This window comes from Momordica charantia, assembly GCF_013281855.1.
Source record: "Momordica charantia cultivar OHB3-1 chromosome 9 unlocalized genomic scaffold, Mcharantia_2.0 BLBB01000009.1, whole genome shotgun sequence".
Lineage (NCBI taxonomy): Eukaryota > Viridiplantae > Streptophyta > Magnoliopsida > Cucurbitales > Cucurbitaceae > Momordica > Momordica charantia.
The window spans coordinates 29,783,016-29,807,476 of NW_028275167.1; the positions used below are offsets into that span (position 1 = coordinate 29,783,016).

Sequence of the window (24,461 nt, forward strand, 5' to 3'; positions counted from 1 at the left end):
AAAATAAAATAAAACAATTATTTGTGATGTTTGATTGAGTCAAGAACTAAATTAAAATAAAATCTTAACCGTAAGGACCGATGTGAAATTATGCACAAATCATATATACTAGATTTGTAATCTATTATTATTTTTCAACACATGTAGCATAGTAAAAACCAAAAAGAAAAAAAAAATTTTGAAATTTAATAAAACCTTAACTATACAAAATATGCTTTATTTTTTTGGGGGAAAAAAACTGTTCTGGAACTTCTTTTATAGATATTCATAATTACATGCAATTTTTAAATCTCAAGTTATATTATAATTGGTTTATTGTGGAAAAAAAAAAGTTTCTGGTCTATATTTTCATTTAAGCAAAAATGTCAGTACTAAAAAAAGCAAAAAAAAAAAAAAAAAAAAAAAAAAAAAAAAAAAAGTGTCTTCAGTACAATATACGTCTGAGCAAGTGTTTTTTTTTTTTGGAAAGCCGAGCAAGTAGACTCAATGATCAATATAGTCTTTTTTTAAACCATATATTTAAACGTTTTTTCAGTTAACGTAAGCGCTTCCGTAGCATAGTGGTAGTGCGTTCGCTTCGTAAGCGAAAGGTCGTGAGTTCGATCCTCGCCGGGAGCTTTGTAATTATTTCCATCATTTTTCCCCTTCTCACCCCTTGGAAGAGTGCCTTTTTTTACATTTATCGTGCGTTTTCGTCACTACTATATTCAATGACTCTGGTTTGAGGTTTCTTTTCTCATAAAATAATAAAACAATTTCAAGTACATCTGTACCTGTAGTATTTTAATACACGAACAATTAAGATAGATATATTTAAACAATTATTTTAAGAGAAAATTTTAACTATTAAGTTATTTTTAATACTTGTTACTGTTTAATTATTTTTATAAAGTTTTGTAAATTTTTAATTTATAGATTCCAAACAAATGAAGACTTTGTTTGAGTTTGCTGTAGGTTTCAAAATAATTTTTGTCAACTGAACGTTTAGAAAATTTAATTGTGAAGTTAGTATTTGATAAATTTTAAATTTAAATACAAATGTAGGTTATAGTTTTTTTTGGGTAAATTAATATTAAATCGATGTGATTTGGCTATAATAACTAAAATAGAAACACTATTAAGATTTGTTTAATTCATTGTTGATAATTTATACATTTTTTGAAAGATAACTATTTAAATTTTTATATGATTTCGATATCAATTTCAATTTATACAGCTAACAATTGGAGATAGCCATTGTTATAACAAATTATAGTTTCAAGAAAAACCATACTATAATTTTCTTAAAACAAAACTAATCAAAAATTTTTTTTTGGTTAAAAATAGAATTTGATTGTTTGAGAAGATAATAGTGTATAAAATCAACATTAAATTTATTTAAGGATAAAATTTGATTTTTAACGAAATTATTCCAGACGTTAAGAGTGAGTGTGAATGGATACTGACCTATGTGGAGGATTTTCAGGAAGGAAATTAAATTTTTTGTGGAGTTTCCTCTATACTCGTTTCAAGCCCGATCAAGAGTCCCTTCTTTTTGGTATCCTCCATTGAGTGGGTGAAGATAGATGTGGATGTTGCATGTAAGGAACCCATTTTTAGAACTGGAATTGGTGTAGTTGGCATACATGATAGGGATCAAATTATTGCCGCTGTTTTTTGAAGGGTATAAGTTTACCGCGATTTGTTGAATGCCGAGTCTTTGGCTGTGCTCGAAGGTCTTCGAATGGCAATTATGTTGAATTTCCAATCAGTGCAATTTGAGACTGATTCCCTCAAGCTAGTCAATCTAATTATTGGAGACTCTGAAGCTCATAACGTTTCCAACGTTCGGGTGAAGGATATTCGAAATCTGGCGAAATTTTTTTCCAATTTTAAGATTGTCCATGTGTGGTGTATCACGAACAGGGTTGTCCATAAGGTGGCTTCTTTTGTGTTTTCTTTAGAGAATTTTGTTTTCTTGTCCTCTGATTTGCTTGATAGGCTCTTTGAAGAAGCCTGGCACAAATGATGGCTTTGGTTAAAATTTAATGAAGTTAGTTTATCTAAAAAAAAAAAAAATTTTTTTGACTTTTAGAATTTGTTAATCATGGGCATGTAATTCCCCACCTTCTAGAGTTAGTGGCTAACAAATTTTACAAATTTAAATTTGATTATTCGCAGTAAATTTTATCAAACACAAAAAACAGTCGAGACTTAATCACTTCAAAATCTATTAAAAAAAAACTAAATCATATAAGGTTAAATTTGTAATTTAAGGCAAGCCTTTTCATAAAGCATGGTTTTTGAAAAAATATTACGGAGGATTTTCCTGTCGCATCAACAAAAGCAAATACGATTGCGATGATGATAAGGCTACAAAAATAGTGAAATTTTGAGGAATCACAAAAATGCTAAAACAAAAAAGAGAAAAATTAAAAAATGAATAAAGCAGCAATTTGTTATTAAAATATTATTTATGATCCATGTACTTTTAGCTTCAATTCATTTTAATCCCTGTATTTTGAAAATATTTAATTTGGTGTTCGTACATTAAAATTTTGTTTATCTTGATTTATGTATTTTGAAAATGTTTATTTTAGTACTATACTTTAAAAAGTGATCATTTTAATTAATTATTTGTAAAATTTTAACACAAGTTTTGTGTTTATATATACACAGAAACTCTACAAGATAAATAATATTTACGTGTTAAGAAATACATTGATTTTAGTATGATGTTGGAATTGTGATATAGAAAATGAGAGTAAGAATAAAATTAAGTGTTTAAAATGATCCCTTTTTAAAAGTATAGAGATTAAAATGAATAAAAATTAAAAATATAGGAATTAAAATGAACAAAAATTAAAAGTATAGAGATTAAAATGAAAAAAAATTGAAAGCATAAGAATCGAAACGAATATTTTTAAAATATAATGATCAAAATCAACCACGGTTAAAAATACATTATCTATTTTAAGCAAAAAAACAAAAAAAAAAAGGAAAAAAGAAAAATTCGTTTATCTAATTGTTTTCCGACAGAACGACATGCTTAGTGTCAGCAAGTTGGCAAAGGAACAGCCGAGCCGTCGCATTCAACAAGTTGATGATTGACACGCTCTAAAGTATTTCCCAGCCTCACCCACCACGACACGTGTCCTATCCTCCAACACTGGCCAATGAAAAAAGACCCGCAACTTGCCCCTCACGTGGGCCCCCCCTTCCCCGAGTCCTCGCCGATCCCCTCCTCGATTCCTCGTTGACTTTTTTGGGTATTTTTGTTTGACCACGGTTCGAGTTTAAAAACGTTATCCACGTTGTTTACGGGAGAGAGTGGAGGGTGCGAGGTGAAACCAAACACCGTTTCGATGCCCAAATCGGTAAGCCCACGTGTCGAATAGCCAAGACGTCGAGATTTGACCGACACGTGGCGATTCTGATTAATAGCCATAATTTCGACACGTGTCTCGAAGGGAAATATTGTTGATAGGCACGCCAAAAGGACAAAAGCGGAGTGTTTTAAAAAAAGAGGAAAATTTTTCGTGTCAGGTCGGACCACGTGTCGATCTATTACGACATAGGATGCCACTTGTCTCCTGCAGGCATTTTTCTCCCCTGGAGGGTATTTTCGGTACTAATATTTTATTTTATTTTATTATTTTTTTAATCGACTAATTTTCCATGGGTGAGGAGAGAAAAAGCTCTTCCTTTTCTCCCTCTCTGCTTCTGTGTTTCCTCTGATTTCTGTCAATTATTTTTGCGCTCTCTCTCTTTATTTCTTTCTTTGTTGTCCTTCTTTTCCTGTTCCACTTTGTTGGAGATCTTTTACAAGACTGTTCGTATTTTTGTTCTTCCCCCAGAATGGAAATTAGCGTTTTCCCTCCCTTGATTTCTCTGTGGGAATGTGATCCAAGATTGTACTTTGATGTGTTTTCTCTTATATCTTGAGTATTAATTTTCCCCCCATTTGTTTTTGATTCATCATCTGCTTTCTTCCTTATGGGTTTTGCTAAACGAGATCGTGATGGTGCGCAAAAGTTTTGATTTTCTTTGTTTTGAATTGAAACATGGGCGAAGCAAACGAAGCAGGAAGTAGAGGTATGGAGAAGCTTCCTCTACAATCTGAAAAATACCCAACAGATCTGCTGCAGAGATTTTTGTGTAGCAATTCTCATCAAGCCCGTATTGCGGCGTTTAATGAAGAAGAAGATGCAGAGGAGATTGAGCTGAATCTCGGGCTTTCTCTAGGGGGTAGATTTGGGGTTGACAAGAATGCGAAGAAGCTTATTCGGTCGTCGTCGATTGCGGGTACGATACCCCTTTTGAGGGACGACGAGGGCTCGATTCCGGCAGCAGCGTCGTACCCGGCGTTGATACGGACGTCGTCTCTTCCGCCGGAGACGGAGGAGGAGTGGAGGAAGAGGAAGGAATTGCAGACTTTGAGGCGAATGGAGGCGAAGAGGAGGCGGTTTGAGAAGCAGAGGAATAAGGACGGGATTGGAATGGGGAGCGGCGGGTGTTTTGAAGAGGAAAGACGCGAAATTGATGGCCTTACCGGGTTGAATTTGAGAGAGAAGAGGCCTTGTTCTGGTTTCACGGCGGTGGCGCCACCGTTCGGGTCGCCGACGTGGGCTGCAGCCGCTCGACAGGCTCTTATCTTAGGCGGAATTGTGGATGAGGTGGCCAAAGGCAAAGGATGTACATCAGGTGGTGGCGGTGCCGGAGGTGGTGGTCTACCAGGCGTCGGTCAGCCCGCTTCACAGTGCTCCGCTGAGTCGCAAGGTGGAAGCTCGTCGGGGATGTCGGAGTTGGACAGCAGACACATCCAAGGTAAATCATTCTTCACCTTCTAATAGCATGTCCTTTAATTTTTGCCATTAATGGTTGTTGGTTGTTTTTCTGTTTTCCACCCTGTTTTGTACCTTCTTTGAGCTGTAGTTTATTGTTTGATCTAGTACTGACATAGTTTTATCAGAAAATATGGCCTTAGTTTTATGATGGGATTTCATCTGTAGCTTGCAAATTCATAATCTCGAAGGTACTTTTAGATCATAGGCAAAATAAAACCCATGCGTGAAATAAAGTGGAGTGTTGAACGACAAATACCATGGCTTTTTGAAGCAAAATTTTCTTCCACGGTTGCACATTCTCTGATAATGTGCGTCGATATATTTCGTTATATCTCTGCTGTAACTGATTCTTTATGGATAACTTTGTTCCCCATGTGATATTTTTCTGTTGGATGGTCCCAACTTCTGACATAGGTTCCTTCCCCCCTTAATTCTTATGACATTTGGGTTACTGCTCTTTTTCTCGATGCATAAGCTATGTAATATGCACAAAATATCACTCTGCACCTTCGGTTAGGGCTTCTGGTTATGTTTGTTTGTTACTCATGTTCGACAGAGAGTTTCATGTCAAAGTGTTTCGATGGATTGGAGATGCTTTTGTTTAGAAAATTTCAGCATTTTTTATCTGTGCAAGGAACAATTAGCCCGAAAGTCGAACCATTCGCGTTATGTTTAACAGAACCATTGGTGAGAAGAAAACATTGTAGTAAATATTGAAATGTGAGACATGATAAGTTGAATAGGGCTGAGAAGTACTGCAGTAAACTTTATGGCAATATTGGCCTATTTTGCAGTTAGTAACTATCTGATTATTTAAGTTTCATCCTATATTTTGAACTGTTGAGCAAGCCACACCATCCCTCTTCCACCAATAGTGACATTCTTAAGGCAATTGTGGAGGTTGTCTTAGACTCGGTGAGCTTCCACTGTCGTAAACGCTGTCAATGAAGATCCCCCATCGAGAAGGGAGAATGAAATGAAATAGTATTTACAGGAGATGCTGGGCTCCTTTGCAATTTTTGGAGAAAGTTGTATGTTTCTTTTAGGGGCACCAAAGGTACTGCCTACAAGTGTATTTCCAATATGCAGCAGAAGTGTAGGTCTGTCGATGTATTTCGACGACAACAACCCCACCTAGAACGAGCCTATCATGTATTTAGTTTCTTCAATTTGATTAGTATCAAAAGATTAGAAATCAAGGTCATTGGATAAGGTTTTTGGAGACTGTTGAAACTAATTCAATCAAGTTGTCGGAGTGATTCAGAAAATAACTACAATTTATCTATCATCACCATTTCCTCATTATAACCTGGCCATATAATCTAGACTAAAATGAATTGAATATTCAAAACTAACACTCGGCAACATAATGAGTTCATTTTGAAGGGGGATTATGTGCCTATTTCGTGAAATGATGTTCTTCAACTTGCAGGATCGAGCAGTTATGGCGAAGCAAGAAGCTCCTCACAAGAACGAGGCAACGCAGAGGCTGTGGGTTCATCAGGATCAAAGATGTGTGAAAACCCATCTGGCAGTTCCCAAGCGGAGACAAAGAATCCATCCAAGAAACCCGACTCGGGCGAGAACAGGGGAAGAGAAACGGGACCAGGAACAACGTCGATGGAAGACATGCCTTGTGTGTTCACAATAGGGGATGGGCCTGATGGGAGAAGGGTGGAGGGAATTCTCTACAAGTATGGAAAAGGGGAGGAAGTGAGAATAATGTGTGTGTGCCATGGGAAGTTTCTGTCACCAGCAGAGTTTGTGAAGCATGCTGGTGGGAAAAATGTGGCTCACCCACTGAGACATATAGTTGTGAATCCCAATTCTGGCCCCTTTTTGTGATGATGTTTGTCCAACCATCCTCTAGTCAGCCCCATCAAACATTTGGGAAGCCTTCAAATAGGAAACATAGAGAGCTTAGTGTTTATGAAAAGAGATAATCTTTTTTTATTGTATTTATTTGTTTTCTTACCTTGTAGAGTGAGTCATGTCTTGAAGAGATTTTTGAATGGCTCTCAGCTGGAAGAGATATTATGGATCATAGCATTCATATTTCTTCCTCGTTTGTATCTCAAGTTGGATAGAAAAGAAAGCAGCAGCAGCACAGGACCATTTTCAGAACAAATTGTTCTGAAACTTTCTCTGATGCAGATTGAGGCATCGATCCTCATCTCGCGGACGAGGATGCTGTGTCGATCTTCGACGAAGTCGATGAATGATGGGCCTCTCGCCAACATAACTGTCTCTCCTTTCTCCTGCTTCTTGACATTAAAATCATGGCATTTTCATAGTCATTGATGGAAAGAGCATTGCTTTTCCACATGTTGAATATTGTGTTGATTGTCTGCTGGTGCAATAAAAGCTGCTCTTTTGATACACTGCTAATCAATCAAACAGATCTCCTCTAGCATGGCAAAATGCTTTTAATTATTCCATTCATTATGGACATTGTCATAACATATCCATTAGTAAAAGGTGAACTAAAAAAGCAAATTCTACTACAGTATCAGACTTACTGTTTCACCACTGTTCTGACTCGACACATTAAAGAAACTAGGTCAAATACAACAACTGTCAGCGGGTTGGAGAACAGAGCTGAACCAGAACTGTCTATGGTGTGGCGTAATGTCTTGGCTACCAAATGGTGGTTAAATAACTGAAACTGCAAAGAACGATTTTGTCTGCACTCCTGAACCGGGGATTCAGTTTGCAAGGGGGGCAATATGGTATATTTTTTACTCACCCTGTTTCTAAACGCCTAAAAGGGCTAGTGTAAAAAATTGAAAAAAGATTGTGTGACAATCTCTTCAGCGACAATGTCTTTTCAGCAACAATAACGAGGACGATATTGACAAGAAGGGAAAAAATGACGACAACGACTAAAATGGCAACAATGATGAAAATGACAGCTCCATGTGCAACAAGAAGAACATGAAGGCAAACTCCATGCGCAACAAGAAGAATATGAACAGAAACTCAATTTGCAACAAGAGGAACATGAACAGAAACTCAATTTGCAACAAGAGGAACATGAACAACAATTCCATTTGCAACAAGAAGAACATGAACAACAACTCCATGTGCAACAGGAAAGAGAATAGCAGCAGGGGAACCAAGATTTCCCTGATGATTTTGAAGGGACTGCAGCACCTGAAGTATCCTGGTGCTTCTTTTTAGCATCCCCAGGCACAGATCCAGCCTGCGCCTCCTCATCGGCCAAACTGCAGACATTGAGAACTAGTTAATTTGATGCTCATACCGCCTGTCTTCTAGCACTATTAACGAAGTTGCATGACATTAATGATCAGACAAAGAAACATCGACCTCATAGAATTGGTAAAGTAAGTGCTCCATAAGAAAGTCATGAAGAAAAAAGATAAGGAGGTTGAAAGAAAGGTACTTATTGGACGCACTTTTGACATTGTTAATAATGTTGAAGAGTACGGAGCATACATGTTAGAGGTATCACAAGACAATCCTTTTTGGCTACAGTTCCAACAGTAGCAGAACGGCCTGCTACAGTTCCAACAGCAGCAGCATGGCCATGTACAGTAGCAACTTGGCCATAGCTTGTAGCAGAACGCCTGACTACAGTTGGAACAGTAGCACGATGAGCATGCACACTTCTTCTTTCTGCAACACATAAAGCGCATATTCCCTTATACTCTAATTAGCATTTGCCAAGATAATGGGATCTATCTTCGTGCTCTTAGATGTGAAAGAAAAAAAAGATACACAAAAGAAAACAATATAGTAGTCTAAAAAGAAACCGTATGAATGCCTATTAATCAGGCAGAATGCTAGGAAGGCATTATGAAAGGGTATATGGAATCCTAAGTCCTTAGTAAAACATACTCAAGCAAGCACAAAGTTGGGAAGTAGAAATCCAATTAATGATGTTTTTATCAATAAAGTATGAGCAAATACTTACATCGGGAAAGCAAAGGAATTCGAGCTGCTTTGACTTCTATCTGAGTGCCGAGATACGTTAGAGGAATTCCATGATATTGCAGGAGGCGTCCCCTTTCTCTCACTTGGACTTCTTGTAATCACACCCTCTTTATCATTAACGGTATATTCTGCGGTATCTTCCATTTTAGTATCCTTTTCAAATTCAGCACTCTTCTTTTCAGTTTCTCTTGATGTGATAACTGTAGGTGGTGGGTTAAACACAAACAACTCGCCCGATTTTGTCAACTCGTCAGGCTTACCCAAATCACTCAACCTAAACACATGATCTCTGGAGAGACTATTGTTTCCGACATTAATGCTAAACAACGATTCATTTGAGGCAATACTCCATTCCAATGGAGTGATTGATCTACTTCTTTGGAAAACTGCAGACGGAATTCTAAATGGATCATATTCTCCCGCACGATCCATCGTCTGAAGAGGAGGGGATTGAGTTGGGGACAAAACATTTCTAACGGACTCGGGGGTAATGTCAGAAACTTGGGATGCAAATGTACCTTGAAAACCGCTACCCTTCTCTGATTTGGCAGAACTGATGCTGGAAGCATCGCTCTCATCATCTTTAAACTGAAGCTGGTAAATAACATGATCGGGATTACCCAAACAAATCGTGCCTGCTTCAGATTGATTGATATGCGCGTCAACTTGAACGAAATCTGATAATTCCAACAAATTTAAAGACGATGAAGACCCATACCCCAGTTGTTTGGTTGGGGAAAGTGGAAACTCTTTAACAGTACCTTCAGAATTTTTACTATCACTTCTGTCTATTATTTCTGGCTGTTCTATTGAATGTTCACTTCTTTCACTTCTACCCGTCGCTGCCATATGTTCTTTCAAATGCCCACTTTTCTCGCCTTCAATAGTTTCTAGTTTCGCTACTTTAAGCTTTCTTCACCCACTTCCACCAATAGAACCTGAATCCGTTTCTAAATGTGAGTTGCTTCGGCTTCTATCAGGAGCAACAGGACTTTTTCCAAGATCCATGCGGCTTTTGGTCCTTTAAACAATTCAATAGCTATAATTAGAGAACATTTTGCTTTAAAGATGTTTATATTCTGAATTGTCAAAATTTTGCTTTAAAGGCATATATCCCCACCAAAAGTTTATGGGTTCGAAAACCCACCCACATATTATTGTACTAAAAATAATGCTGTTTAGCATTACGATTTAAGAGAACAACAAAATTGATGGAATACGTTTTTTCAATTATTGAAAAAGAAAAACAGAAGAGGAAGGACGAAGCACAGGGGGATTCATTAACCAGTAAACACAAACGCCAGGGGCAAATAAATATAGCCATTTTCAAATTTTCAGCAATGCATACTGATGTTAAATGAAAATACATCCTCAGGTAAACAAAAGCGAAGTTAAAAAAAGAAACTCAACTCACTTGGATCAGAAACGCATGAAACGTCCCCTTGCTTTCCAATTAACTCTGATGCCTAACCGTTACCTCCAAATCTCGCCGGAAGCGGCACCGGCGGTGGTGCGCGGCTCCAGTCTAGCTCAACGCAAGGAAAAATCCATGAAATCCATAGAAATCTAGCCTGTGTTCAAATCAAAATCATCTTCAAGAACCAGCCACGTAAATCTTGCATAACCAATACAAAAAGGGGGGGAAGAAACAAACAGTGAAATTGTTTGATCCGTAGATACCGCAAAATAAAATCCCGCCAGGAATGAAAATGCAGGCGATTTGTTATCATTCGTTGCAGGGAGAAGACGAAAAGGAAACAAAAACAACAACAACAACAACAAAAAAAAAAAAAAACGGGGAAAAGAAATAACGCCAACCCAGAAATTAGGGTTTGGGGGAGGGGAAGAATGGCAAAGATGGAAGGCGATGCGCCCATCTCGCGGGTTTCAGTTGCCATTAGATTAGTTACGAACAGAACAATAGCTGCGTTTCGCGCCTGCCTCAACTGATCCTTCCGCTGGGCCCACTACTGCTGAGTTGTACGACCAGGTAGGCTCCTCACACTCTAACAGGAATGCCACGTCATTCTTACACAAACCGACTTCTCATGTTATTTTACTTTATTTTAGTTGTGGTTTTATCTAAACAAAATAATATTATTAATAATAAAACTAAAGTTTAGTATTAGCCATTTAAGTTGGAAAATTGGATTGAAGAGCCTTTTGAACGCCAACTATAAAATGTATCACAACTTTCAAATTTTATGTTTTCTAATAATTTGCTTACGTCACCCTGGCGTGAAATTACAAATTATCTCTTTCTATTTTATCTCTCATTTTCTCTGCTCTTTCCTCTTCTTCTCAACTCTCTCTTCTTTATCCTTCCATTTCTCTGCAGATTCTTTTCCTTTATCTGTGATTTGATTTTTTTTTCACTATGAGATTTTTCAAGGACGTGCACTCTTCCCTCTCCTTCTCTCTTTCTTTCATTTTTTTCTACTCCACATCCCATTCGATTTTTTGTTTTCCTTTGATTTTGGATTTTTTTGTTTTGATTTTGAAGGCATGCATTTTTCTCTCTCACCTCTCTTCCTTATTCTTCATTCATCTCCTCTCAATCTTGACTCGGACCTTAAAATTCAAAAAACAAAATAACAAATATACAACACAAAAAACGGGGTCACACCACAGACCTAAAAGAGAGGTAAAAACTCAATAAAGAATACAAAGAACAAGGAGTTAACATAACCCCCAAATAAAAAAGAAAAAAACAGAACACAAAAAAAGCTCTCGCTCTCGCTCCCGCTCTCGCCCCTCTCGCTCCTGCTCTCAGCGCCCTCGCTCCCGCTCTCGACGCTTTCGCTCTCGACGTATATCTCTCATTGGAAAAAAATCGTAAATGGAGTAACTTGTTGCTGGTTTTTTCAAAGAAGGTGAAAGAAAAAAGAATGGGAATGAGAAGAGGTGGCTTGGGAGGGATAAGAAGGAAGATATCAATAAATATTTAAGGTTTTTTATGGTAAGTAAAGAAGAGAGAGAAAGTTAGTGTTAGATTTTTCAGGAAATAAAGAATTTGTGACGAGGAAAGAGGAGAGAGGAAATAAAGAGAGTAATAAATGAGAGTAAAAATGAAGAGGGCAAATACGTATTTTCATGCTAGCAAATGTTTACAAAGAGAGGGGTGGCATTTCATAATGGGCATTTGAAAAAGGTTATTTAACTAGATTGCCCATTTAACCTAGCGATAATGGACCCAATTTTTGTACTCAAAAATAAAAAGTCAAGTTTAGTATTAGAAATTTCATATTTGTGTTTAATTGGTTTTTAAACTTTAAAGATTGTTTTTATAATTATAGGTTCTGCAACTTTTAATTTAGTGACTTAATTGTGTGTTTTAAAAGTAATAAATAAAAATGTGTAATATGAACATAAATTTTGAAAAGTGTTTTATGTATTCGAATTTTTAATTTTGTGCCTAATAGATCTTAGAATTTTAAAAGTGTATAACAAATTTCTAGACTTTAAATTATGTGTCTAATAGGTCTCTAGAATTTTAATATCATATTACGAATTTAAATACAAAATTAAGAGTTAGTCTTATTGGATACAAAATTTAAATTTTTTTTATCTAATAGATCTATTAATTTTGATTTTTTTTTAGTATATCAATGAGCTCTTATGGATTTCTTAGACATATTAAAGTTGGTTTATAATTTTCGTTAAATACATTACATATTTGTTAGTGGATGTACTATTTTAGACATATTTCTAGGACAAAAATGCATGGTTTTGAAACACAGGAATTAAAAAAACTTATAGTTGAAAACTCAAGGACCGAGTATTTTTCCTTTTTTTTTTTTTTGGTATTTCCAAAAGATAACTGTAACACAACGGAAACCAGACTAATTTTGTAATAACTTTTTTGCTTTTTTAATATTTTAAAAACTAAGCTAAACATGAATTCAAATTTAAAATAATGAAATATCTCACTTGGGATGCAAGACTATGAATATGTAATGGATGCGGAAGTAGAAATAGAATGATGGGTTATTATAACTAGAGCCAAGTTTGATCCATGACCCTCTTGAAACTCAAGAATCTAACATCAACCATCTAAGGGTGGGTGTGTCTGGGAGTGAATTTCAAGAGGAATCATTAGGCCATGGATCAAAATAACATAACATAATCAATAGAGTCGAATGTACCAATAATAAGATTATGGTCAGAAAGCTAACTCTATTGATCAAAATTACAAATAACATAATGAATTTCAAGTAGAGATGGTGAAAAGTAGGAATCATTAGGCCAAAATTCTACATTTAACTCATTTGATATTGTTTTGCTCAAGTCAGTTGGAGATTGATCAAACCTCAGTTGAAGCCAATTATGTTTTAACTTTTCTTCATTCTGCATCGCGAAATCTGTCTAGTCACATTCTTAACACAGTTACAACTGGATTCGAGTTTTATTGATATCCACCAAAAATTTGAATCATGTTTGAACATCTGTTTCACTGCATCCAACAGATCATCCTCCAGTGCATCGACTTTCGGAAGCTACAAGTTTCTGGGTGGATGTTCCTCAAATTACTATCATTAACATTGGAGCTCACTCTGCAGACAATTTTTCCTCTGATGTACAAGAAGCTTCAATATGAAGTGATTGAGGTCCCGGCAGAGCATCCAAGGAAAACAGCCAATGATGAACTTTCGGGATGTTCGTTGAAGCTTCAGTTTTCCAAATTCCAGCGGAATCCATAGCTTGGGGCTGGAAACTTCAGAATAAGAAGTGACCCAGTTGCCAATTCATGCATCTAAAACATGCAATATGTTAAAAAGAATGCAAGACTTTAAGATTCCAGTTCTTCAACTCCTTTGAGTTTCTTCATAGCCAGAAAGAATTAGCTCATTAGCTGTAAGCCCAGCAAATTATGCTCAGAGATGCTTCGAATTTCAAGCATTCAGACCAGCCCAGTTCTTGAAAGCTATTAGTGATTCCATTTTCCTGTAGTTCCTTTTTCTCAGTTTTGCCACTTTGAGTTTCTTATGGGTCTCCATGAATGCTTGCTTATATTTCCACTTATCAACGAAGATCTTCGTATCCTTAGTTTTTTCAACGACTTGCATCACGGAATCAAAGAAACCTCCCTTGACCAAAGCATACAGAAATGCATCGACCAAGTTGCTATCGAGTTTGATACCTCTCTCCCCATCTGTTGTAACCTTCCACTTAACTTCGTGCCACAGCATCAGAACACAGAAATATCTCTCTGCAGACACATAGCCATTAATAAGGGACAAGAAGGTCTGTTCATTCGGTTCAAACTGCAGGAATTTCATCCTTCGGAATGTTCTCCTTGCATCCTCGAGCCTTCCAGCTTTGCAAAAGGCATGAATAATTGAGTTCCAATCATGAGTTCCGACTTCAACAAGAGGGTCCTCAACAACTTCATCTAAGAAGGCTGCCATCAACTCAGGCCTATGGTTCTCCATCAAGCCAGTCATAATAGTTAGATAACTAGCCCTCGTGTCAGATTTCCTTGTTTCTCTCATACTCCTGAACAAAGCAAAAGCTGACTGAAAATCTTGGCTCGACATCGATGCCTCTATTAGAGCATCGTAACTCTCTGCATCCAACTGAAGCCCAGAACTGCTGATATCCATGATTAATTGGGTGGCTTCAGCTGTTCGATGCTCCTTCTGGTAAGCCTTCAAGATTGGCAGATAGACTCCAAGGCCCAGAGGAACTCCCTGGGAATTGATCTCGTTCAGAATGCTGTGCGCCTTATCTAACCGTCCAATATTAACACATGCATTAATGATACCAAATCCAATAGATCCATCAACCTCTGATGAAGACTCCAAATTCTGGGCATCAACAATCAATGCAGACAATTCCTTCAGATTTCCACTTTGAACAAAGCCCTTAACCACTTCCATATATGTTCTTTCACCAAAATTTACATGTGCTCCACGTTCATCTTTCAAACTGCGCAACATAGTCCTTGAAACAGCAGCAAAGTTGCCTGAATTAACGTATGCACCAACCAAATTAGCAAAGAAGAAACTTTTACACGCAAAACCAAAACTTCCCATCAAACCTTCTAACTCCATTATCTTCTGTTCAAGCCCCTTCAATGCATACAAATAAGCAAGAGCACCAAAACTCGCTTCATCAGGCCGAAGATTCAAAAGTGACATTGTTTCAACAACTTTCTCAGCATCCATTACAGATTCAAGCTCATGGCAACACCCCTCAAGTGCTGCATTACACGCAATGAGGTCTGGTTTCATAAAATCCAACCTCTCATCTAAAGCAATCCTACAGTTCTCTTCAAATACTCTTAAAAAGGGAATCAAACTACCACTCTGTCTGCAAATATCAACAAGTTCATTGCCCCAGACACTAAAAGGAACAAAGCACCTATTCTTAAACATGCATTTGATCAAAGAAAGAGCAGGGGCAGCAGTGTTGGCACATTTCATAGAAGCCAATAGGGTTTTAACAGACTCAAACTCCAATAGTTCAGGTTTCTTCTCAATAACAAACACCACAGATGCAAAGGCTCTTTTCAGATTATGAACGTCCCCGATTGAGGACAAGTGGGCAATAAGCGAATTAGTGAGAGACTTACATGGGAAAGCAGAGCTTCTCGTGAGCAATTTGAAGGATTTCCACGCCTCATCAGTGTCGCTGGTGAGGAGGGACTTATGGAGGGTTGTTTCTACGGCGGCGACGCGATCTGGAGTTAAAGTTTGAGGAGTTGGATTCTGACGGAGGTCGGTGGATTCTTGAGATGACGATAATGGGGTTCTCTTGAGGGCAAAAAGGGAGGGTTGGAGGAAGGAGTAGAGAGTTGGAATTTCTGGTGCAGAGGAAAATGACCTGCGAGGAATCGAATACAGAGCTGTTTTCCACATTCTTCAATCAACATTCAATCCTTCCTCCCTGATCGAAAGCTGCTCCAATTCTTCTACAGTCGATATCGAATTCCCAAATATTTTTTTGAAAATATCGATATATTCTCATGGTCTTACCTTCGCAATTTTAGCGGCTGGAGATTCCTTCGTCGTTTACGCAACCTTATGATGACCTTCGTCCATGGAGTCTGGAGACTGGACCAGGAGGGAGGTTTTATCGACTGGGTACATTTTTTTTATGGGCTTTCAAATTGTTTTCGGAGATAATAAGGTTGATTTAGAAATTTATTTACAAGTATCTAAATTTTTTTAATTTTACACTTTTATTTATATTTATTATAGTTATTTATTTTTTTTAAATATAAAAAATTTAATTTCATAAAATATTATCATAATCGAGGACTCATACTAATTTTCAACACAAATTCTTTAATTCACTCACAATTCAAAATCACAAAAGCATCTTTTGGAGTCTCACTAAATATATATTCAAAATCAAAGTATATATCCATTTGTATATCTGCATATATACATTTAAAATCACTAGTATATATCCGTATATCCGTATATATATAAGTTGAGTTATAAGATATATCATAATCAAATCACTATAATATATATCCCTATATATACAATATTTCACACAAAATCAGAAATTGAAAACATCTGTTGGAATGCAAACCTTTCAATCTGGAGATGAACTGCTATGGCGACTGAGAAAAATGGAGGCGGCCGGAGATGAAGACAGGCAGGCGTCTCCAGAAATCTCCTTTCGAAGGCGGTCGAAGATGAAATGCTCTTACGACAAAAAAAAAAAACGGAGCCGGTCGAAGAGGAAGGTAGACATAGACGGACGGTCGGAGAAAATGAACGAAGGGTAAGAGGAAGGAAAACCGACGGTCGGAGGAAGAAAAGAAAAACGAGGAAGAAGAAAGGGTGTGTTTCGAAAATGGATGGTTTTTGGGGGGTTTTGGGATTTTTTAGTTTTGGAGAGTATCATTAGCACGTGATTTGACCTCCCAATTTACCAATTATATATTTTAATAATTATTTAATATTGAGATAGATCTATGAATGTATTAGTAATTTGTGTTATGAGTATCATCTCAAAAGTGTAAATTCTATATTTTTACATCATTTTTATGTAATTATGATATCTAAATAGATTAATAACCCCTTATTTTGTTGTGTTTGTTTGTTTTTTTTGAGTACAAATAGCTTTTACTTTAAATTATTTAAAGTTTTGATTGCCTTTTTTCTTTTAACACGAGGAATATGTCAATTAGCTATACTCACTTTGATATTTACCTGCTTTCTAAATTTAGAAAAATCCCGGATTTAACCAGATCAATTTTCACCTCAAGTTTCAATTTTATCCAATTATACCAAATGGCAAGTGTCTACTTGAATGACTAAAAAAGTATCTTCCTGTGTTAATTAAATTGTCAAACATATGTCAAATATAAAATTTAGGATTTAACGAAAAAAATGATTTTTCTTTTTCTTTTTTGAAATGGGGAGTTTCGAGAGAGTCATTCAATTATCTTGATCTTATGCAAAGTTTGATCTCATCAGAAATTAATAAATTTTTAGAAATTTTTACTTTTTTTTTGTTAAATTAGTAGGTAAGTTATTTAGACTACTAACCGAGTAATTTTAGTGGCATAACAAAAGCCTATCCTTTTAAATTTAGGAGGGTGTGAATTATTTTTGCACAAAATTATAAAAAAGGTAATAAATGAAAGTTTTGGGTGAAAATTGATATAGCTTACTCGAGGATATTTTTTTTCCTTATTATTAGTTGTTATCATACATCGAGACAGCTCTAGAAAACCCCAATAAAAATATTTTGATATGTTTCAAATATAATTAAAAAAATAGAAAATATTTGAAATTTATTCTTCTAAAGTTCATAGGAACCAAATCATCCACTTTGAATAAGGTCAAATAGATGTCGTTAGAGTTAGAAACTATAAAACTAAAATTCCAATGAATTGGAGACCATATCAAATTGGCATCTCAATAATTATATCATATCATCGCCAAGCGTCAAATATATACTTCATTGCATTGAAAAATGTTTCAAAATAATCGTCCATGCAAATCTTTTCATATTTTGGGTACAAATAGGAAACCAATCCCTTTTATGTGAATAAACTGTGTATACATACGGAAGTTTCCAAAACATTATTACTCTACAAGAAACAATTTCTACAATATATGAGCAGCTGTGATTGCCTTCTAACTGGTTAAAAAAGATGTGTTTTCACACAGTTATCCAGAAGATTTTGTAGCACTACTCTCATTTCTATTTCTATGTCCTGATGAAGCCATTAGGATCCCAACAGCCACCATAAACATAAACAACATGCTGATGAGCAACACATACGTTTTCTTCGACGATCTACGGTATTCGCCAAACAGGAGAATTCCCCAAAACGTGCTAACGAGTGGAAGCGCCTGAAACAACCATTCGAGATCGAAACAGCAATGTAAACAATGAGATTACTAAAACTTATCCTGTGCCATCTAATATGGTCATATTAGCATAATATACACACAAGGGCATGTTCAGATAAAGAAATAGAACTAATTGAAGCTGTAAATATCGAGTTGTCAATAAATAGGGGAAAAAATTGACCTGCACAGCATCTGCTGCTGCATATCCAGCAGCTTGACCACCCATGAACTGCAGACCATTGCCAAACCCACACAGGAATCCAGCCAAGAAGGCCCATCCTCTACCATTCCAGTCATTCAGATATGCCTTGAATGTTGTTTTCGGTAAGTTAAGTACAGGGCGGTAAAGGAAGATGACGTTAAGAACGATGGCTATGACAAAACAAGAGACTGAGAAGTAGAAAAATGCCGTATAGACATCCAGGTGCGGAACGCCTTCTTTTAGAGTGTGCCATTGATCGTTTGTGGCCAAATTGAATGCCGGTGAGAAGAGAGAAAAGCAAACACCAGCAAAGAAAGTTATGGACAGTCCAATTAATGTGCTCTTACCAAACACCTGCAAGTATATGCCATTAAAAATAGAAGAGGAAAAGAAGCAACGGTCTGCAACAAGTATTATTTGCAGTGGGATTACATACCTTGATGGATCTTCTGTTCTCAAGCTGAACAAGAAAGTCTGCAGTCCCAGCCTTTGCCTTTTGCGAAGAATAATCGGCACTTTCCAAGTCTGTTGATTCAACTATACATGTCAAAATTCAAAACAAAAGAACCAAACTGCCATTTCGCTCATAAAGGATGACTGAAAAAATAGTAGTAGATTATAACTCCAGAAGTTTTACCCTTGCTCGAAATAGAAGGGACATCAGTTGTCCTGTCAAAATTGGATAAGGCAGAATATATTATCAAACATATATACACGAATAGTCAATCATTCTACTAAAAGAACAAAAAACGAATTCAAAAACCGAATTTAAAAAGTGAAACCAATCAAACTGCATATAATTCGCCACAAAAACGATGAAACAAACAAATTTGGTGCAGTGGTCAGCAAGGCAAACTATGTAATACTAATAAGATCACAAGATCAACTAAACAATAAAATATCTTACAAGTTTATACACATTGGTACGCAAAGAAGACATACTTTGACCATTTTTTCGTATCAGCAGACAGTTTTGCTTTGTTATCTGCTGTGTTGGATGAGTGAACAGCAGAGCCAAGACACACCGCAATCAAAAAGCAAGCAACACCAGGGAAAAGTATCTCGGCTTTATTAATTTTGTCATCAAGAAAGTAGTTCAAGGTTGTACCTTAAAAAAATCAATTAATGCCCCAGGAGGGAATCCCATCAGATTCCAGACATATATATTTGAGTAACATATTAATAATCGATAGGTTAGTTTCTTTTCCACTGAAAGACATACATAGACAAATAAAAGAAAGAAATAGAATGGAGCAGAGATAGAAACCTATAACAACTGTAATACTTGAAGTGATCACTTCTGTAACTGATAGACCAACAAAAGCCCAAGCGTACTGAGTAGAAAGATTCCCAAGACTCAGTACTATACCACCAGCCATTGCAAACATGACAGAAGGCCAATTATCCTGCATACAACATTTTAGAAGATTAGACACCTATTACAACATAATTTTACACATGTGATTAACAGTGTGTTTGAGACGATTCTTGAAAAAAGTGATTTTAAAACAAGGCTCATTGGTCCAAAGGGACTAGGGTACTTAAGAGGGAATGAGTTCAAATCCCATGATGGCCACCTACCTTAGAAATTAGTATTTTTTATGTGTTTTTCGACATCAAATGTTGTAGGGTCAGGCGGTTGCCCCATAAGATTAGTCGAGGTGTGCGTAAGCTAGCCCGGACACTCACGAATATTAAAAAAAAAAAGAAGTACTTTTTCTCCAAGCACATCTGGAAAATTACTATAGTGTTTAAGTAAAGTTTTGTTAGTGATTTTAGATGCCTTAAAAGTATTTTTTTAAAAAATCTACGGTCTTTGATAATAAATAAAAATATTTAAAAAAAAGGATTGCTTTAAAAATCTTTTGTGAAGAAACGTTGTGAGATCATTATTCAAAAAGGACACCCTTATATTATGTCCTTGAGGAGTGATTACTCAAAAAAAGTACTTGAATTAAAAAATATGTCAAACTCACCCTACCATAACCAATAATACATGACTAGTGGGCTTGGGATGGTTTCTCGAAAAGTGTTTTTAAGTGAAATATTTCTTCTAATAAGCACTTTTGAATGAACAATATTTCGAAGAAAGGCTACTTCTAAGAGTAATTTCAGAGTTTTAACAAATCGAACCCTTGAAAATGTTCAAAATCAGATGATCAAATGAGTGCCAAAAGATGTACAGTGATGTGACATGGTAACTGGCCGAAAATCCTAGAAATGGAAATAAACAAACGCAGATGCATGAACAACATAGGTAAATAAAGGAAAGCAACCTGAGAAAGCTGTTGGATAAAATTTGGACTATCATGTGAACTCTTTCCAATCTCACCAAAAGTAAAAGCAATAATCACAGCAGCCAATAAATTCGTAATCGAGTAGTCGAGGTAAGTATGCTGAGGAAGACGCCCCCGTCGTTCAAGGAGAGTCAAGAGTGCAGGCCATGTTCCCAAAAAAAGAAGTGCCAACAGCATACATGCTATAGCACCTCCTTTACTCTCGACCACATACATGTTCTAAACCTCCAAGAATATATTAATCCACACTCTGATTATATAGTCAATAAATGATGAAATGCCAAAGAAATCCTGCAGAGAATGGTGATAATAATCAGTCTCATTGTTTTCCTCCAATGAGAAAAACATGCGAGATCAAGTACCTAGATCATCAATACAATAACAGCAACAAGAATGATCCAGATGGTATACAAACCTAAGACTGATAAAATTTAGAGTCAATGGTAGAAAAACCTAAAAATAAGATCATCAAACCGATTCGGAAACAGAGAAAATCTAATTCCACACTAAGAAAAGTAAAGGGCACAATCTATGAAGATGATTACCAATCGCATTAAACGTCCAGTACTCTAATCGCAGTGGACTTTGGGAACGCTTCAAACGAATCAAACCACGAACAGAACCACTGCCATTTCAAAAATTGGGGGAAACGGATTGAAAGAAACCATGGAGTCGTTGGAAATACGTCGATTCCTCTTATCGTGGAGAAGAAAATTGGTTAACTGTAAATGGACTGGGGCCAGCAAAAGGGAAACTGTGGAAATCCACGCACATGGCTGGAATCTCGAAGGATGATTCTGTAGAACGCAATTATTTTGGCTGATGATGACGATATTCTGCCACTCTCTCCCAATCAAACTTCGTGGTTGGCACAGAGAAGTCAAAGATTCGAGTTTCGTACAAAGTTCAAATTCTTTTCCAACTACTGTGTATTGATAGTTATCCTTCTGTTGAGTTCTGCAAGAGGTGCGGAGATTCCAATTTCCGACGGTTACAAACTTAACATATGTTTCGATTACCATGTTTTTACCGATGATGTTTTAAAATTTTTATTTTAGGTCTAAATACGATTTTGTTTCTATAATATTTACTTTCGTACTTTTCTACCTTTTAGTTTTTATAGGTAAAAAACGTCTTGATTCTTGTATTTAAAAAGTGACTAATTTTGTTGGGATTGGCGGAGTCAAAACGTTCCGACCTAGGGATGAGTCGGGATGCATTAGGATCGAAGTAGAGATGAAAAACAGGAAAGCGAGACACTGTAGGTCGCTTGGGCTGAGGAGACAGCGCCGCAGCACTGTCCAGATGGGGGAAGTAGGCGGACCTTCCGTCCATAGTGCCATGGCACCGAAGACAGCACCATGGCGCTGTGTCGATGTTTATATAACTGCAGTTTCAGGTTTTTAGGTTTTCCACCCACCAAGGGGTTTTTTAGTAATCGTTTTCAGAGGATTTTGGTAGCTAATCAGTGGCAGCGGCTTGGGTATTGACAGAAGCTTTGGGGTTGATCAAGATCGATATTATCGGAACAATTGTATCTTGATTCTTGTGAGCTTTTCGTTTCTATACCTAAGTATTAATTGTGTAAAATACTTAGAAGCTATGGGTTTTGTTGGGACATCTAGGGATATTTTTGGGAGAATTTTGCATCTAATCCTTACAAATTACTCATATCTAAGTGGAAAACTGGACGAACGAGTATAATTTGCTGTGTCCTTTACTTGGTGCTTTACTGTTTTTCTAGGAAAACTGTATCGTTAATTTCCCAACAAATTAAATATTTATTTGAAAATCTTTAATACAAATCTTATAAAGTTGAAACTATTTAATACAAATTTATAGCTATATTTTAAAAATTTTAATGAGTAGAGTGCTATGCTAAAATTGTTATAAAAATAAGATGATATAATAATGAATGGACCAAAATAATCACTTTTTAGAAGTACACATACTTTTGAAAATAAAGAGATCACCTACAAAAATTGAAAGTATAAAAATTAAAATAGATATTTTGAAAATAACTAATATGGAAGAATAGTATTTAAACCTTTATTTTATTTTGTGATTTTTTTTTCCTTCTAAAAAAGAACTTTTTGTGTGAGTTCAAGTTCAACCAACCATAAAATCTTTAAGAGGTTTATTCAATTAGGCCGGACAATATTTTTAGTTGGTGTATTTTTTACCGAATATTTTGTTCTTGTTACTGTTAGATATTAAAATCATCAACAAAATAAGTCTGGCACATATATTTTTATATAGAAATAAATTTGACACCACCCTTTGAAAGAATGTTTTGAGTGGAATATTTAATTTTATATAATCTGTACTAAATAAAAAAGGTAAATTCGAGGATAATTTGTGTACTTATTTTTGCTTTCATTTTTAAATATATATCTATTTTGTCTTTAATATTTTAATACAATTAATAAAATTGTACTAAATATTTATTTAATTATAGAATTTTTTAGGATACAAATACTCATTAATGAATCGTTGAGATGATTTCATCTAGAGATGACATAGTAATAAAGATATAAGACCTTTTGGTGATATCACCTACTATGAATTTGATTTTAACACTTCAAATTTAATGTTAGATATTAAATATTATGAGATCTACTTTAGAATTAAGAAAATAAGAATTAAAGAACAAATAAATTCAATCAATTTCCGTGAAAGTTTAACTTTCTAACAAAATTTGCTTATAATTAAATAAACACGGTCTCTCTCTCTACCCTATAATTTAACTTCAATGATAGCTTTATTGATCATTTATGTTTATCCATATAATTTATTGGTAAAACTATTTAATTATCAAGTGATTGTGAGACATATTTTTGCCAGTATCACATGGTCTTTATTTTTTTATAATAAATAGTTAATCAATGCATTATGCATGTAATAAATTATTGTCTTTGGACTTTTCTACATTATATTATATATTTTTTTCTACATTATATTATATATCTTCAAATTAAATGCACTTGAAAATTATTATATTTAGATTTTATCATTGCTGCACACGACAGATTTTTGCTCAATTTTATACTTTTCATCTTCAATTTTATAAAATTTAAATTATATGCAATTTTTTTAATCATTTTTTTACAAATGTATTTTTTTTAATTTTTAATCATTTTATCAATTTGTATGACAGTGCACATATTTCTTACCAATCAGTCACCTGAAAAAAGCGCTTACTTTTTATATGTTTTAAGATTTGTTAAGATTCCTCTAAAAGAAAAGACATGTTAAAATTATTTTAAACTACATTTACCAAACATTAAAATTTAAAACATCGTCCTTCATTAACATTATAAATGTTTCTTTTAAAAAAAAAAAAAAATATATATATATATATATATATATATATAAATGTTAAGTTGTTTAAAAAATGAAAAAAAGAAAAGCTGTTTGAATTTTTGGGTTTGGTTATATCTTCAATTTCTTTTTTTCATTTTAATCCTTAAATATGAAAAAGGACTATGTATTCTAAATTCATTTTTAAAGCATTTTGTTTTAGTCATGTATTCTTGGACATTGTACTTGACTAATCTAGTTCCACTTTATAAAATTTGATGGATAACCTTTAGTACAAGTTTATTTCAAAAAAATTTGTGAATAACTATAAGAAATGAGATAAAAATAAAAATAAAGATACAAAAATTGTTACCTTGAACTAGAACCAAAATGAAAATGGAAATTTCAAAACTATAAGAATTAAAATTAAAAGTAGAGAAATCAAAATATTAAAAAAAATAAAAAAAAGGTAGAAATATTAATATATTTGGACTCATAAGAGAAGTAGTGAATGATAATTTAACCTCACGAACCGATGAACTTAACTAATGGTAACTAGTAC

The 24,461-nt window shown here is 35.2% G+C and overlaps 4 protein-coding genes and 1 non-coding gene across 11 annotated transcripts; 2 read left to right on the forward strand and 3 right to left on the reverse strand.

The window, feature by feature from the left end:
• Window positions 1–546: 546 nt before the first annotated feature.
• TRNAT-CGU (transfer RNA threonine (anticodon CGU)) lies at window positions 547–618 on the forward strand. Its single transcript has one exon. It is a non-coding gene; the product is annotated as a tRNA-Thr (tRNA).
• Window positions 619–3,658: 3,040 nt separating this feature from the next.
• On the forward strand, window positions 3,659–7,205 carry AFP1 (ABI five binding protein). Its single transcript, XM_022293321.2, has 2 exons — window positions 3,659–4,806; window positions 6,259–7,205. Exons 1-2 carry the CDS (start codon window positions 4,044–4,046, stop codon window positions 6,669–6,671), a joined length of 1,176 nt encoding a protein of 391 aa, XP_022149013.1. The 5' UTR covers window positions 3,659–4,043; the 3' UTR covers window positions 6,672–7,205.
• Window positions 6,770–11,992, reverse strand: LOC111017534 (uncharacterized). 6 transcript variants are annotated; one of them, XM_088117190.1, is made up of 5 exons: window positions 10,195–11,992; window positions 9,542–9,801; window positions 8,761–9,457; window positions 8,283–8,462; window positions 6,770–8,050 (listed from the first exon to the last, which is right to left on the reverse strand). In XM_088117190.1, the coding sequence occupies exons 2-5, from the start codon at window positions 9,627–9,629 to the stop codon at window positions 7,654–7,656; spliced, it is 1,362 nt and encodes a 453-aa protein (XP_087973316.1). In that variant the 5' UTR covers window positions 9,630–9,801; window positions 10,195–11,992; the 3' UTR covers window positions 6,770–7,653. The 6 variants fall into 6 exon arrangements, with proteins under 6 accessions (XP_087973316.1, XP_087973315.1, XP_087973314.1 ...); XM_088117189.1 differs by having other exon boundaries at window positions 8,761–9,801; window positions 10,195–10,351; window positions 10,461–11,988; XM_088117188.1 differs by having other exon boundaries at window positions 8,761–9,801; window positions 10,195–10,351; window positions 10,435–11,988.
• A 757-nt stretch (window positions 11,993–12,749) lies between these two features.
• Window positions 12,750–15,894, reverse strand: LOC111017594 (Pentatricopeptide repeat (PPR) superfamily protein). Its single transcript, XM_022293411.2, has one exon. It carries the CDS (start codon window positions 15,638–15,640, stop codon window positions 13,673–13,675), a length of 1,968 nt encoding a protein of 655 aa, XP_022149103.1. The 5' UTR covers window positions 15,641–15,894; the 3' UTR covers window positions 12,750–13,672.
• Window positions 15,895–17,676: 1,782 nt separating this feature from the next.
• Window positions 17,677–21,509, reverse strand: LOC111017602 (ureide permease 2). Of its 2 annotated transcripts, XM_022293419.2 has the most exons (8): window positions 21,145–21,508; window positions 20,579–20,890; window positions 19,570–19,708; window positions 19,245–19,410; window positions 18,940–18,971; window positions 18,739–18,827; window positions 18,282–18,656; window positions 17,677–18,100 (listed from the first exon to the last, which is right to left on the reverse strand). In XM_022293419.2, exons 2-8 carry the CDS (start codon window positions 20,813–20,815, stop codon window positions 17,915–17,917), a joined length of 1,224 nt encoding a protein of 407 aa, XP_022149111.1. In that variant the 5' UTR covers window positions 20,816–20,890; window positions 21,145–21,508; the 3' UTR covers window positions 17,677–17,914. The 2 variants fall into 2 exon arrangements, with proteins under 2 accessions (XP_022149111.1, XP_087974175.1); XM_088118049.1 differs by lacking the exon at window positions 20,579–20,890 and having other exon boundaries at window positions 21,145–21,509.
• Window positions 21,510–24,461: the final 2,952 nt, after the last annotated feature.